We start from the raw sequence: 15475 nt of genomic DNA on the forward strand, positions 1-15475 counted from the left end.
TAGTCTCCGTGGTACCGTGTGATCGTCACTCGATTTTTACCTGCTGGATTGTCCATGTATCATAGCTGCGTGACGTCGACGCAGTTGCACCGATGGAAATTATTGTGCAATCATGGGAGTGCAGGGAGCGCCTTCTCGAGATTTCGATACATCGAACGCCGAATTCCCTCTCACGATCAGTCTATCCACTTTAAATCAGACCGACATGAGCTCAAGACACTTGAACCTATAACGAGAGTATCCGATGTAATTTGCTTTCACGTTTAAGTTTCGCCGACGAAGAGCCGCGAGGCTGGTCTTCTTTCTGAAATATTGTACCGAACAGGCACAAAAAGCTTAAATTATGTCGAGGCTAATGAATATAATGTTAAATTCAAGGAAAGACGCTAATAAGAGTTGTTATATCATTGGCAGCTCGCCTCATTTATTATACAGACGAGTCTTAAGGTCAGGAAAATATTACCGAATAGCGTAGGCATTGAAAACACTGTTCCAAAGGAACGAGAGTCTACTTTTTATCTCATGAACGAATCTCGCGGTGAATGTCTTGCCCAAATTACGAGTATGGTACCTAAAATTTCCGCGTCGCTTTTTATATACGGATTTTTAACAAGCCGTTGGTCCGAACTTTGATCCGGTTACGAGTTGGACCAAACCACTTGCGATAATTAAAACTATTTAATTTTCTCTCTCTACTTCAGAGAACTCACCTCGTATAATCGTGATATTTAGTCTTACGTTTACGTTTTTCTTAAACGGAATCAACGCGCTTTTATGGTCAGATGAAAATCCGATTACGTAATCACGATGAGTAATTTGGGCCTCAAAGGAGGCATTTTGGCTCTCAATCACTATAGGAGTTAATCGAGTACCGGCCCTTGTGCTCGACTCTGGATCTCGGCGTCTGGCCATGAACGCTATATTTACTGTAACTACTAGCTTGTTATGCCGTGGAACTCAAGGCTCGAACAGTACGCTCTGTTTGGCTCGTGCCTGTATGTGGGTAATACATACCCACGTATTTTTTACCTCACATATGCGTTACTGGACGTGTACGATAGGCGATAATTAGAAACGCATTGCGCGTTTTATGCTTACATCGCACAGTCAGGATCAGGTATCACACTGAGAGAAATTTTTAGTTCCGGTTGCCGCTCAGTCCTCATCTATTTTCATTTTTTACCGCAACCGAAAAATATAGCTCTAGGTCCAAAATGAAAATTAATTTTGTACCTGTTTAACTAAAAAATTAGAGTAAACCTCACGAGCGAAATTTACCTGTGCAACACCTGCCTTAATTTTCTGTCGCGCGAACAATGGATTCGTATCAGTATTCAGAGATTAGACAAATCTGAATTATCTGTAATTTTTCATCACCGAAGATATGTAAGCGATGGTATCAACGAATACGAAAATATTTGAGCATGAAACAGCGACTCGAGTTACATCGTCGTGATTTTCGGCTAGTTTATATGCGTGTTTCGCTGGTTTGGAGTGATTTGGTCAACGTATCTTTTTCTGGCAAGAGAGCGAATTGATTCAGTCGGAATTAAAACCACGGCACGACCTCCACGATGGCGTTGGGAAAAAGCTCGCCGACTCTGATAGTCTTCTGCATAATATTCGCGGCGAAAACCAGCGACGCTAATTTGTGGGACGAGTGCTGGTCCAACTGGATGTGCAACAGCTGGCAGCTGGAATGCGTGAATTTTCAGTGCGCTTGTATAAGTCCCTACGTGCCTTCGATGGACAATGCAAAATGCGTAATCGGTGAGTAGAGATAAACCGAGCTTGCGGAATCTAACTCCGAAAAGTGAAAACCCAATTATCTTTACCCGCCGACTCTGTGTACTTCCATAAATTTTCGCAGGAATTGACGGAGTCTGCGAAAGATATCAAGACGAGTGTTACGATCCTAACGCCCATTGTAACCAGACGAATAGCTGGATCGGTACCGGAAGTTGGTGCGCGTGCAAGGAAGGCTTCACTCAGGATCCGGAAACTCGGTTGTGCGCGAAAAGTAAGTGCGACGTCTCAGTTCAAAGAAGCTCAAACTCGCGGCTGATCGGAATACGATTATCCGACTTTCTTTTTCACCTTGCCTCTTGCTCCCAGACATTGGCGAAGAATGCGAGGCTGACGGTACTTCCTGCATCGAAGGAAGCTGCGTCGACGGAACCTGCCAATGTCCAGCGGGTCTTTCGCCGAGCCAATTTGGTGACAGTTGTGGAGTCGGTGAGCATCTCTTCGACGTTTATTGAATCCTGCTGCAGCTTTGAAGGATATTCAAAAAATTGCTTCCTTATCTTTGCTCGTGAAACAACGAAAGCTGTCGGCGGTACTTGCACCGATGATCATCCGACCTGTGCCGATCCTTACGCGGAATGCCAAGGCTCTGGTAGTCTCTGCGAGTGCAAAGAAGGACATCAGGCGGTGGTGAGGGAAGAGGATGGAATGACCGTATGCAGAACAGGCGAGTTCGGAATTTTACTTCGATTTTCATGAACTTGTAACGATTCTGGATCGATTTACCCAAGGATCGATCTTTTGGGTCCAGAAAATAGTTCCATTGTATCGATGCTTTGCCATTAGATTTTTTATGGAATCAATTCCAAGTCCGTAAGAATCGTATCCGATTCTCAAAATCTTCAATTCTAGAAAAAGAGTTTGTTGGCATTTTGTATTTTTTTTCAGCGCTGGGCGGCGCCTGCCAAAACGCGGCTGAATGCGCCGCTTTTAACACGTCCTGCGAGCTTTTGCGACAAGGGATTTCAGCTTGCACTTGCATCGTGAGCTACGTGCCTTCCGAAGATCGGTCCGCTTGTTTACCAGGTGAATATATCTACGCGCGGTGAAAAATAAAAATAAAAAAAAAGTTCGCCGAAGCTTTTCGCTTTTGAGGCTGATAAAACGCCTGATTTCAGTCGTAAATCACTGGGCGAGTGCGTGTCAGGAAGATTTGCAATGTACAGCGATGTTTGGAAGATACAGCACCTGCTCCAACAACATCTGCGACTGTCAAATCGGATACATTTATTCCGCTGCAGATTTTGGATGCGTTGCCATACGTAACTATATCATTTTTCGCCTTTGCTGATTTATCGTTAGCTATAATTAGGACGATACAGCGTTGATTTGAGATGCTCGTTTTTAGACGGAGTTGCGCCCAGATCTAATTCGGAATCGGTTAAACTACTCGCGACGACTCTGCTGCCTTACTTACCGACAGAAGCGAAGATAGCTGTGCACGAAATTCTAGATGAATTGTGAAAAATATTGTACGGATTTTGTTGAGTAAATCGTTCCGAATGCTGGGGTGAAGTTTGATTTTTTTTACATCGACTCGTTCAAGTATACCCTGAATTATCCTGTACATTACTTACGCCAATTTCACATTTAAACGGAGAAGTGAAAATCATTTCGAGTCACACCGGGTGATAAATTTTTCGACAAGAATGCGTGAGGGAGATAAAAAATTTGTTAAAAACATCCGGCCGACTTAAGCCCGTAATATATTACTCATTAAATACCGCTGAAATTCAAACGGCGATAAAAATTAATCTTCGTCAACGTTTGCGTAACACTTTTCATCCTTCGTCATTTACAAACAAGGACGGATTCGCATTCCCATTTCATATCAGCAATAACTTGGGTAAGAATATATTTTTAATCCACGTTTCACTGTACACAAAGAGAAATTAACTTTTACGTAATATTATAGCGACAAGTTTCAGAACGAGTGTTCTACGATTTCAAACACTTGCAATATCGTATCGGCGTGGATCGTTTTTGCAATCTATTATTCCTCTTCTTGTTTGCGTTGAGTAAATACTTGTTTTTTTTTTTCTCGTTTTGTTACATAGTTTTTATTAAAAAATCAAACGAAAACAAAGAAAACTACATCTATACGCGTATACACGCAATAATATTTACCTGCGAATGGAGAACTGACAACGAATATCACGAATCACTGAAATTCACACGGAAATTGTATACTAATAAAATATAAAGCCTACGTATTATATATATATATACTTTACTCAGTGATTGTTATAGATGAAATTTAAGTAATGAATCGAAATTTTACCCGGTGTAAATAGGGAATGTAAGATTCAAATTTCACGTTCAAACTACATTATAATAATATCACGTTGAATGTACAAATCACGATAAAGTTACTCGAGCATACATAGAGTAACGACGATATGAATTCATATGAAGTGTGATATACAAATATTCGTAATTCGATGTGTTAATATTGGCAGGGTAACAAGGTATAAAACTACGTACATGAACCGTCGTATCAATTTAAGTATACTTTTTGATTGGAGAAATTGTGTTCGTAAATTTTACATTGACATAGGTGTATGTGACGGAATTTGAATCGAGAACTTGAAACTCTTATTCGTTTTTTGCTGTATGAAGTATGTGGGTGGATGTTTAACTAAGATGATATTTGTTACATTTTAAATACAACAGTCCGAATGAACATGACAGATGTGTATATCTGAAAGTGTTTCGATGCAGAAAAAATAAAGGAACGATATCTTCAGCGTTGAAGAAATATTCAATGACAGCTTTGTTTGAGTTTGCTTATATTATTTCGCTCGCTTGCTTCTTCAAAACGTTTAAAAAAAAAAAAATTCCGTCTCCTCGTCTAAATATTATTCATTTCCAGCACCTCGCGTCGCAAGTTTTCTTACACAATTTTCACATTTTTTTTTTTTTTTTTTTTTTTTTTTTTAAAGGAAAAAACACGAATAACAATAATTCCAAAGGCAAGAAACTTTGGCAAATTCAATGGAATACGGTAAACGATCGTGAGAATTTAAAAAACAAAAAAAAAAAAACGGGATTAAGTTTAATTGAAAATTTCGGCGATCAGTCTTTCTCGCCGTAGATAAATCTGACTCCACGCCAATTAATCTCGCGGTACTTCGATATAACTTTCACAGCTCTTCTCCGCATATCGCTCTCGAGAATAATTGTCTTTATACGTTTTATAAAAGTGTAAACATCGATTAGTACACCCTGTATGAAATATTATAATCATTCTACAGCTACACAACCCGTGTGTATAACATATGATTAACGCTGCGATCGCATGTAGCCTAGATGATAATTAAACGCGATTTGTAGTATCTGTAATGAATTTTTCACAATATTGCAGCGAGAAGACCAAAGTACATCAAGGACGTTGCGAAGATTCCGAGGCTCATCACTGTAACAGAGAAAAAGTACAATATACTTGAATATTTCACAAGGATATAGAATCATCCGCGTGGATTTAGATAACATTGCGAAAAGGGAAGAAGAGTCGACTCTTCGAATCAATAATTGTACGAATACTCGATAGATATCGCTTCTAATCGGAATCGATTCTTTTGCGTTCTTTCAGCTAACTCTCTCCAAGCAAATATCAATCCTGCTTACATCGATTAGCCGCCGATTTTCGTTCGTCGACACATATGCCCTTGTCGTTATCATAGTGCAAGCCCTGAACACAGGCGCAGACCTTGTCTATGCACTTAAGATCAAGTTTGCCATCATCGTGATGGGTCTGGGAGCAATCGTGATCGGTCTCGCAGGCATCGTTGACCTCTGAAATCGACAAATCGATCATCCGATATTTATTCATGCAATTGGAAAAAAATCTATGATCTATGTATATTCGATCGTGACGAAAGGTTCTTTTTTCTGCCAACCAATCGGCTCGGCGTACTTTTGGTCATTTGGCACTCGTTCGTCGCCGACGAGTGATGGTGGTGCTCAGGACACTGGCAACGTCCGTTCAAACAGACGCCCCCGAGGTGATCACACTGGATGGATTCCACGCATTGATCCTCGATCTTCGATGCCTTGGAAAGGCATTCGGTACCATTCGGATGAATAACCTTGTCCGACGGGCAGCTGCAGATGTGCTGATGATCGCACACGGCCTGAGCTACGTTAAGACACTCCTCTGTGGCTGTGCAAGATGCGCCGATATCTGTGAAAGGACACAAAATCATTAAGTGTTTGAAACAACGACAGGAGAAACATCATCAGGATGGTGATCGTTGAACTTGAGAGTGACTTCGACGTCCGGGTATTTCAGATGACCGATCAGACCAAAGAAATGAATTGATCGTTACGACGATTAGTGAGTAATATGATTCGCTCGGTTCTTTAGTGCAGCATAATTTTCCGGTGAGAGATTTGCCCGAACGATCGTTGCGAAACCTTGCGATATTCCGACGTGGCATTCATGCGTCACGTTTCGCGGTACGATAAAGAAAAAGAATAAGAAAAACTAGTCCGTGTAGTTGGAATAACCGCATAATTTGGAAAGGCGATATTTTTCTGGCCATTGTCTGAAGTGACAGGTTTTCAATAACAATTTATCGACGTGTGCCCGTGTAACTGGATCCGCTTATACGTATATTATACACATCGTTGCACGATCCATTCCTTTTTTAATTTTCTTATCTTCCTTTTCTTTCTCCCCGCAACTCAGGATACAGTTCAATATAGAATACATTAAAGTCTTTGGCTCACGGCGTTACTCACCTTTATTCACCCAGCATGCTTTGGATTCGAAGTGGTAGTTTTCACGGCATTTGCAAACTCCTTCGAGGCACGTTGTGTTTGAAGTCAAAGCCCGGCACTGTACGGACTCCACGCATCCAGATTCGCCGTAACCGATTCCTGGATGAAGAACAATTTCAACGATAAGTTTAACGAACGCTTGAGGAATGCGTCGCTGTAACGAAGAGCTAAGATTTAATCGCCATCTTCGGTCTATAATGCGGCTAATTCAATTCCTCTGATACGACACACACACACGCATATACCGGCAGGCTGCTGTAAAGTAAACAATAAAAATGTGGCGTTTATACGATCTAAAGACCGTTTGCGCAACCTGTGAATTACGTAACGCGTCTTACACGTAACAACAGCCGAGAAGAGGTTGTCGTACAATTCTTAAAGCCAAAAAATTCATTATAAATCTTCGAAGTATGCAATAACAATCAGGAATCGACAGGCGATGCTGCTTCAAATACCCGCACAGTCCGTGTTCTCCCCTTTATATTTTCGTTTCTTATCCAATTTCGCAGACATGTAGTGCAAACGTGCTCGCATGAAAGTGAACGTTTACACAGAGTTTCGTTACCAATAGAAACACGGTATGAAACGGGGGGAAAAAAATTTTGGCTGACAACGCAAACACCAGCCAGAATCGCAGTGCTTTCCAAATGACTCACCGGCTAGACATTTGTCGTTATTTTCCGAAGCGAAAAATCCCGACTTGCAAGCACACTGCTTATTCGTCGTGTTGCAAAGGGCGTTAATGTCCGACACGCTGCATTCCTTGTCCAAATTACACACGTGGCCTATCAATCCGGCTGAAATTTGAAAGAAATTTTAATTAATCGCACGGCTGAGACCGGCGGTGATTTCAAGGGGGTCAAAGTAACGGGGATGAAAATCATTTCGACGATCGATCGTCTCCTTCCGCAGTCAATATCCTGCGTCGACAAGGTTTTCCTTGTTCCATCACGTACCCTGACCATTTCTCTGACCGGCTTCCGTGCTGCCGTTTATCATTCCAGCGGTACAATTAACCTGCACCCCGTTAGTCGTTAAACACTTGCAATGACCGTCGTCGCATCTAGCTGTGCTAGGCGGTTCGATCATATTTTTACAGCCATTGTTGTCCTTGCAGGGAATGTCGACGAAGTCTGCAACAATCAATCAACCTCGTCTTTTACACGCTATTATCTGATAGTTCAAACGTTCGACGACACGGACAGGCGACAAAACGGAACACAGAGGCGTAACAGGTGTGCACGTATAGGCATGGAGAAGGACGCAACGAACGATCAAGATACAGGCAGAGCTGCTGAAAAAGCGGAAGAATTAGTTTGCTGCTGGCGCTTCTTTGCGTATATTAGTCATCGGCACAAGTCGGACGTATAAAAACCTATGAGTGTAATAGATGCGTTGGAAATAACGGAGTTGCAATTATTTCAGCCGGTATACCGCATTTCCTTATTTTAGCAAATTACCGTTTCTAATCGCTACGCTGTTAAAAATAATTACTGCGAATTTACTACGAATTTACCGTAGAAAATAGTTGTCAAATTACGAAACGAGCTTGCAAATTTAGAAATTCGGCGTAGCGACGTAAATTACTATTAATTATACTAAAGTTTATAAGAAAAATGCAAAAAAGTAATTTGTATTTACTTAATTACCCGATGGTAAATTTATTTTGCTTGAACAAAACTTTCAACACGATGTAGGAAGTTCCGTCACGGAAATTTTCGGCAGTGTAGGTAGTATAAATTCTTACAACCCAAACGCCGTGTTTGTATAATAAATGCAAAGAGAGAGAGAGAGAGAGACCGAATTGACGAATGCTGACAGTCGATCGGTGAGATATCGGATAAAACTTGGTTATTCGGAGAATTCGAAAATGGCAAGCAAATATATACCGTATAGTAAAACAGCTCTTGGGCATTTAGAATCGCCTACAAACGAGTTTCCGGTCAGCTTTTATTCGAGTCCGTAAAAAGCCGGGCGAATATCTCGACGGTCAAGGGTTTCGTAGTATGAATAAAACCTGTGAATGAAATACGAGCTACGCTTGCGGAGTGCTTCGAAGGGGCAAGGAAAGTGAGAAAGAGTGAACAAAGAGGGGCAAAGTGCTCGGTGTTCGAGCAGCCAACAAAGAGATTAAACTTCTCCCGAAGTCTAGATATATCGTGTAATGATTTCCGATTTTCTCGAAAGCTCACAAGGCGGTTGTTTGTTCCTCGATTCGTCGAACTCGTTTCAAGTGCATCGCGTATTCCGATCTGACTTGACTGACGATCAGCTGCATTTTCGTTGATATTTATTCCATATCGGAACGACTGGGATTGATACCGATTTTGCACACCGTGTATACGGGTCGATTCCGTAGCCGATCGTCGTGTTTCCCTTTCGCATTGCCGTTCATTTATACACTGTGGAATCTGAAACGGGTATGAGTAACAAGCTGTTTGAGCTTCCGCGAACCGATCAACGATCCGACTTCGGCTGATGACGTGAAGTGAGCCGGTAGTCGGTTTCCTGGTTGTGTTTTAAGCAGAGTTTCGGCACCGGCAAGTATCCTTGCACAATTCGATTTGCAATCCATTCACGCACCTCGCTCTCGAGACTCGCGAAATAGCAAATTCTCCGGCATACACTGAGAGAAATTTTTCTAGCTACTGTAATAAATGAAAATTCTTCTCAGTGTACGAATTGCGCGATGTTTTATCGAAGAATTAGAAGGTCTGCGATCGTAAGAATTATTGTGGAAATTTTCGCATCAAAGTAACTGCGAGTTGAAAAGCGATTTTTTGTATCCCGAAAATGCGACCTGCTGTTTGGATTATGACGATGATGATACGTGTTGAAATAACAAGAGTGAATTACGCGTGTCGTAGGATCTTGGTCATACGAATTTCATGTTTATATTCCAGGATTTCCAACAGCCGCAATGACTCACAATCAGTGCCGAAGATGATACAAGTTGCAATGATTCACTGTTTGCCGAACGGAAAGTTAGAAATATGCCCGCGTTTTCATTTCGGTTTCGAAACGAGCGATGCGAGAATTTGCGAATGAATCGGTAAAAGTAAAATGATCGAAACAGCGAGCAGCTTGTACGATTTATCCAAGTTATTACAATCATCCGTATACGTTTGTTGTAGAAATTTCACCACCTCTGGCATTAACGAATTTTTTACATCTACACGAAACAATTTCTGGAGCTCGTTTCGAATTTATATACTATACGTATACAATGCGAACGTCAATTCCCAATAAATTCCAGCGACGCGAAATGGCGAATCCTCGTAACGCGCGAGGAAAGATAAGATTCTCGAACATTATAAAACACCAGCCCGACTCGGCATCCAATGTCATTCTTGAGTGTGTACAAGTATATCTGATAAAAGAGCCTTTGAGGCACGAGTCAGTGTTTGTGTATTCTCCGACAGGCTTACATTTACCGCGGTACCAACAATAGCGGACGAATTTCAAAAGTCGATGGATTTCCAATTGATCTCGGAGTTACGTAACGATACGGTACATAATATAATATATTCGCATTACACGGGCGAGAACGCCGTCTGCGAGATGAATAAATTTTTTATTTCGATAAAGGAACGCGCCGTGGAACAAAACTGCGCGCGTTTCCATCTGTGTAACCACATGTGGGTACGTAAATGTGTTATAACAATATAAACGATCCCGTATGCATGCGTGCGTACACGTATTGGTGGTATATCTACGTATAACCGCGACAAAGTGGAAACAATGGAGAAAGGAAGAAGGACTTGAACGCTTCGTTGAATTCGCGTGCGCGAATAGCGCGATGTTGAATATTTTTCATCACCAAGTGCGAAAAACCTTCGCGATCCGACGTTTAGCTGGGAATATTTATTTTCTAATCGTACGCAATCGCGGCCAATCCAAATCAGATTTCTATACGCGATTGGCGCAGATCGGTCATAGATTGGAAAATCGGTCATTACAATTGTCTGCAATAATTTTCGCTTTCTAAATTTCGTCAGAGAAGAGAATCGAGTTTTCGCAGGTAGATATTCGACGTAGTTTATAATTACACCACATTACGAACGGCATTGAATGCTCCGTGCGTCTATTACCTTTGTTTTATCTATAGTTTATTGCACGGTAAGACATGTCGGCACACAATCGTTATCGTTTTTCAACGTGCATCGCGATCTTATCGTATATATATAACTTCGGAACCTACGCGTTGTGCAAAATCGTTCCAAACACGTAGCAACGTTACTCGTCGTTCTTATTCGCGCTCTTATTGCTCCCCCCCTGGACCGGATGTAGATAGCGAGAAAACCGGATGTGCGGACCCTGCAACGAAGTTGTAAAAAAAAAAAAAAAAAAATCCTTCGAGGATCGGAGTAAGCGAATTATTGCAAAAACCACGGGGTGTTTCTTTTTCTCCCCGTCAGACTTTCAGCGCAGATTATACGTACGAATTTCGCGATGCTCGAATGTGGGTAATGCAATATCACGTACAACGGTCGGGTAATTACTTCCTCCGAGTCTAAGGCTGCGATGTAATTCCGCTATGGGTAATTGGCTCAGCTATGGTGCTGGGTACAGAAATCGTTCGGTATGGCTGTACAGTCATAACACAAATACCGCCGTGCCCCGATCGCTGCTCGGTTTCGTATAAATAAACAGAGAACAGGTCTCTCGCTGTGCTGTAATACTCTCTTTGTACGATTTGCTACTTCCATAAGAAGTGTATTTTTCTACGTAGACGGTACATTACACGCAACGTATCGATACAAGTAAATGTGTACCGAATGCCCTCGCATACCGTCACGGATCGACGTTACCGTTTTTCGAACGTTCAAGTACCTTTATCGACAACACAGCTCGGATAAAGTTGTAAGAAGATCTGCGAATCCCGAGACAAATATGTAAGTACTTTCATAATAAATAAGTAAACGAATCAGCGCAATTACGATACGAATAGGTGTGAGAAATTCCAGCCGCAACACGTGGCCTAATTTGCATTAAAAGTACACGTACAAGCACATTGCATTTTTTTTTTTCATCATTTTTCTCTCGCGTTATACAGATGCAACAAGCGCAAACCACAAGAAATAAATAGCCTTATACGTACGTACGCAGCAACGATCAAACAAGCAGAAATTGTTGTCAAAGAATAATCGCAAAGGATTCGAGAGCTTTGGTTTTGATGCGAAAATAGCGTATAAGTAATTGCATTAATTTACCTAGCGAAATTGAGAGGTCGAGGAGGAGGACGAACGCGGCGGTCCAGACGAGGTACTTCATCCTTGATGCAGAGGGTCGTTTTTCTCACCGGTGGTAAAACCTTCCCTCACGTCAGACGGTCAAATTTCCACCCCGTATTGCGATCGGTTTCCTTTAATGCGATCGGCTGTTGGTGACAGCAATGATCGAATCCTATTGCGAACGACCACGCGGGACCAAAGACGGTAACGCAAGAACCGACGCCGGTTCTTCGGAGTCATCACCAACGGCTGAAACCTACACTTCACTCCCACCACCGATACGCGTACCTACTTTCTTCACAAAGACTCTCCCCACCAGAATTGGTCTCCGGATCTTTTCCTCTTCTGCGTGTGTACATGTATGTGTGTATATGTACGATTGGATCTCCGACTATCGAGAATCCAAGGACCGGTCTATTGTCAAATACAGGAATTAGTTATGTAGTCGGATATTTGTTTCTGGTTTTGTTGCATGAAAAGGACGATATGCGATCGATCTTCGCAAACTTTAAACTATTACCGAGTGACGGGCGTAGGTATGCGAACGGATGGATGAAAAAGAGCAGATTTTACTCAAAACTGCAGGAAAAGGGAAACACATCGGGGTTTTTACTATATTTTTTTTTTCTTTTTTTTTGTTACAAATGTAGCAGATTTAATTCTCCACACAGCGGTTTTCTACGGTAAATTCTGCATTTTCGGAAGTACATTTTACCACAAAACCTGACATGCTTTTTTTCCTGCAGTTTTGAGTAAAATTTACTCTTTTATTCTCTACACGATGCTGCGCGAAATTTTTTAAAAGCCAATTACTGTTCCGCTTAGCCCGATGATCAAGTTAATTTTTCAACAATTCATTTCTACACGGTTTCAATTTCAATTCTACGAGTCGTGAATTTTTGGCCTAAAAGTGTTCGACTTCATCGTGAAAGTAAAGTATTTTCAAATACGTGTTTGGAAGTGTTCTTTAATCTTCCGGAAACTGTGAAGCTTTCGATTTCAGGGAGCATTTTATACACGCGTAAATACGGTGACGTAAAAATAGCTTTTTGAGCAGCAGCAGCTTCAACGACTAACTAACAACGACAGGCAATCTCTTTTGGTACGTAGTGAAGAGTGTAACAGCGATGCGTGTACGAGAGATAAAGGTATGACTTCTTATCAACGTTATCGGTTGACTCTTGGCGTGGCCATTCTCTGAATCCACGCAACTCGCAGTCACGCGTTAAAAGAGTAACATACCTGATATACCTTCCCGCACGCCTTCTAATAACAATTAAAAAGATTAAATAACAAACAAAATGCCATCGTTTTTGCCATATTTCGCGTTCCTCTTCGTCGTTTTCGTTGGTTTTAGTCAGCCGACTTTCGGGCAAGGTGAGTTTCAAACGCCCTCCCGGATCTGCCTCGTTTTCGTCAAATATCTATCACCGTGTGTGACCCAGATAATATATTTCTTCCAGGCGAATACGGCACTGCGAAATTTGGGGAAAGCTGCGAGCAGGATTATCATTGCATCCAAAACGCTTTTTGCCTAGCCCAAAGCACCTGCCGATGCGAACCGCGTTATCTGCCCATTCCAGACTTCAGCGCCTGCATTCCAAGTGAGTTTTTCAATTCTATGAATTATACAGACATTTCGTATGTGCTAAAGGCTCGGCCTAAAACCCCTGAAAAGATAATCGAGTTATGCCGGTATCGATAATTACGTTTTTCAATTTGCCGGATAATTATTGTTTCTAAAAGTCATTTTGGTCAGTTATCTTTTGCAGTAAGTAGCTGGTTTTTTTTTTAACTAGTCGATATCGTTATGGACTATTTTTTCTTTTTTTTTTCTACATAAACGTCGATGAAACCTTGAGACATTTTAATAGACGTGACATACCCGTATATCAATTATCTACAACTTAATTACTGTAAATATACGTTACATACGTTGTATAACGTGTTATAATATATTAATATCATTCGAGTAACTAACGTTTTCTTCTATTTCGAGAATTATAAAATTGTTCCTGTTGTAGTGTAATCTCTATTAATGTTAATGATAAATTGATCCTTGTAATCGATGAGAAATCCCGATGAACGTACACCTTTATCTTTTCTGGACGGAAAAAAAACTGTGTACGTAACGTGTCGCGTGTTTCTGTGACGGTAGATGAATTAAAAAGTGAGCAACGAGTAATCATTTTTTGCTTCTATTTTCCATTTGTTATGAATTAAATAATATTTTCCTTTTCAGCCATCGGTCTCCATTGCAGTAGCAATGTAAACTGCACGGGCATGTCTAATGCGGAATGCAAACAAAATGTTTGCGCTTGCAAGGAAGCCTTCACGGTTGATATATCGAACTCCTCAAATTGCCTTCCAAGTAAGTGCTTGTGCGTAAGCTAATTTGTTCAAGAAAAACAGAGTAAGTACGCGATAACCGCACATTGGATATCAATAAAATTTATCTACACGTGAAGCGACAGAACTTCCTTTGAATCTCCCGACAAAAAATCTTAAAATTAAATCTTAAAAAGCAATAGCTTGGATATGAATTTATCATTTCTAAATGTATTAACAATAAGAAAAATCCGTCAGATTTGATCTATTCCACTTTGCCTTGGCTTGTTTTATTTAGCTAACTGTTTTCTACAATTTCACCGTAACAACTAATTTTTTTCACCAACGCTCAGGTGAATAGTGCGATTCATTAATCCAAATTGCTGTCCAAGTAATCTTTGAAAATTAAATATTGGACAGGAAAACGTTGTAAAAAAATTGTGTCCCGGTGAAGTTGTGGAAAATGGTTGACTGAACAAAATAAGCCAAGTTAGAATGAAATCGATCAATTCTGATGGATTTTTCTTAATTTTAAAACACCTTGAAATTAAGAATTCATATCCAAGTTATTATGTTTTAATTAAAAAAAAAATTTCTAGGAATATATTGATATAATTAATTAGAAAAGTAATAATTTTGGATTGTGTATGTAATTACACAAACGGCATGATTTTTATTCGCCTATTTTCAATTGGGAACCTTTTATTTCAGGGCCCGTAGCGGAAAATGATCGTTGCCAAAGGAATGACGATTGCACCGATTCTCTGCAGCGTGCTTTGTGCATAAATGGTCTTTGCCAATGCTTGACTAGCCACCATTTCACCTTGACGACCGGAACATGCGTCAAATCTTCAGGTAAATGTTGCACCAGTCGCTTTATACTTATAATATGCCAACAGTGAATTATCGTTGTGATTTGAAATTCTCATCCGAAGGCGTGTTGGACACCTGCGAGGCGGATTATCAGTGCTTTTCGCCTGATAAAGCTGATCCAGATTTGCTCGAGTGCAGAGAAAGACTTTGCAAATGCAGGCCTGGGAAATCATCGAAATATTGCAGTTAGTATCAGCTTATTTGCATGTTCGATGCGATTTGTCACGTCTTTAGTTTTATCGTAACACTGTTTGAGATCCTTACTTTTTTTTCTTGCTTAACACTTACAGACGGAGCCCCGAGCAATTCTGCAACAATGCTGGCGGTCGTGTTTTTTTTCTTTACAAAATATCTGACGTAATTAACTTGTCTTCTCTTACCATACTTCTCTACTTTGGCAACTCCGATGAAAAGCGTCGAAGATTGCCTGGAAAAAAAAAAAATCGCAAGAA

The 15475-nt window shown here is 40.8% G+C and overlaps 3 protein-coding genes across 5 annotated transcripts; 2 read left to right on the forward strand and 1 right to left on the reverse strand.

The window, feature by feature from the left end:
- Positions 1-58: 58 nt before the first annotated feature.
- LOC107220009 (teneurin-2) lies at positions 59-4731 on the forward strand. Its single transcript, XM_015658395.2, has 7 exons — positions 59-1770; positions 1871-2020; positions 2116-2235; positions 2330-2473; positions 2695-2832; positions 2925-3068; positions 3155-4731. The coding sequence occupies exons 1-7, from the start codon at positions 1575-1577 to the stop codon at positions 3268-3270; spliced, it is 1008 nt and encodes a 335-aa protein (XP_015513881.2). The 5' UTR covers positions 59-1574; the 3' UTR covers positions 3271-4731.
- Positions 3765-12034, reverse strand: LOC107220018 (prion-like-(Q/N-rich) domain-bearing protein 25). 2 transcript variants are annotated; one of them, XM_015658405.2, is made up of 7 exons: positions 11802-12033; positions 7545-7721; positions 7245-7385; positions 6550-6687; positions 5723-5989; positions 5434-5601; positions 3765-5221 (listed from the first exon to the last, which is right to left on the reverse strand). In XM_015658405.2, exons 1-7 carry the CDS (start codon positions 11860-11862, stop codon positions 5157-5159), a joined length of 1017 nt encoding a protein of 338 aa, XP_015513891.2. In that variant the 5' UTR covers positions 11863-12033; the 3' UTR covers positions 3765-5156. The 2 variants fall into 2 exon arrangements, with proteins under 2 accessions (XP_015513891.2, XP_015513892.2); XM_015658406.2 differs by lacking the exon at positions 7545-7721 and having other exon boundaries at positions 11802-12034.
- A 192-nt stretch (positions 12035-12226) lies between these two features.
- Positions 12227-15451, forward strand: LOC107220019 (prion-like-(Q/N-rich) domain-bearing protein 25). 2 transcript variants are annotated; one of them, XM_046744476.1, is made up of 6 exons: positions 12227-12358; positions 13286-13426; positions 14065-14193; positions 14862-15005; positions 15086-15208; positions 15314-15451. In XM_046744476.1, the coding sequence occupies exons 1-6, from the start codon at positions 12295-12297 to the stop codon at positions 15382-15384; spliced, it is 672 nt and encodes a 223-aa protein (XP_046600432.1). In that variant the 5' UTR covers positions 12227-12294; the 3' UTR covers positions 15385-15451. The 2 variants fall into 2 exon arrangements, with proteins under 2 accessions (XP_046600432.1, XP_015513893.2); XM_015658407.2 differs by lacking the exon at positions 12227-12358 and adding an exon at positions 13003-13199.
- The last annotated feature ends 24 nt before the right edge of the window (positions 15452-15475 follow it).

Source organism: Neodiprion lecontei, chromosome 6 (genome assembly GCF_021901455.1).
Source record: "Neodiprion lecontei isolate iyNeoLeco1 chromosome 6, iyNeoLeco1.1, whole genome shotgun sequence".
Classification (NCBI taxonomy): Eukaryota; Metazoa; Arthropoda; class Insecta; order Hymenoptera; family Diprionidae; genus Neodiprion; species Neodiprion lecontei.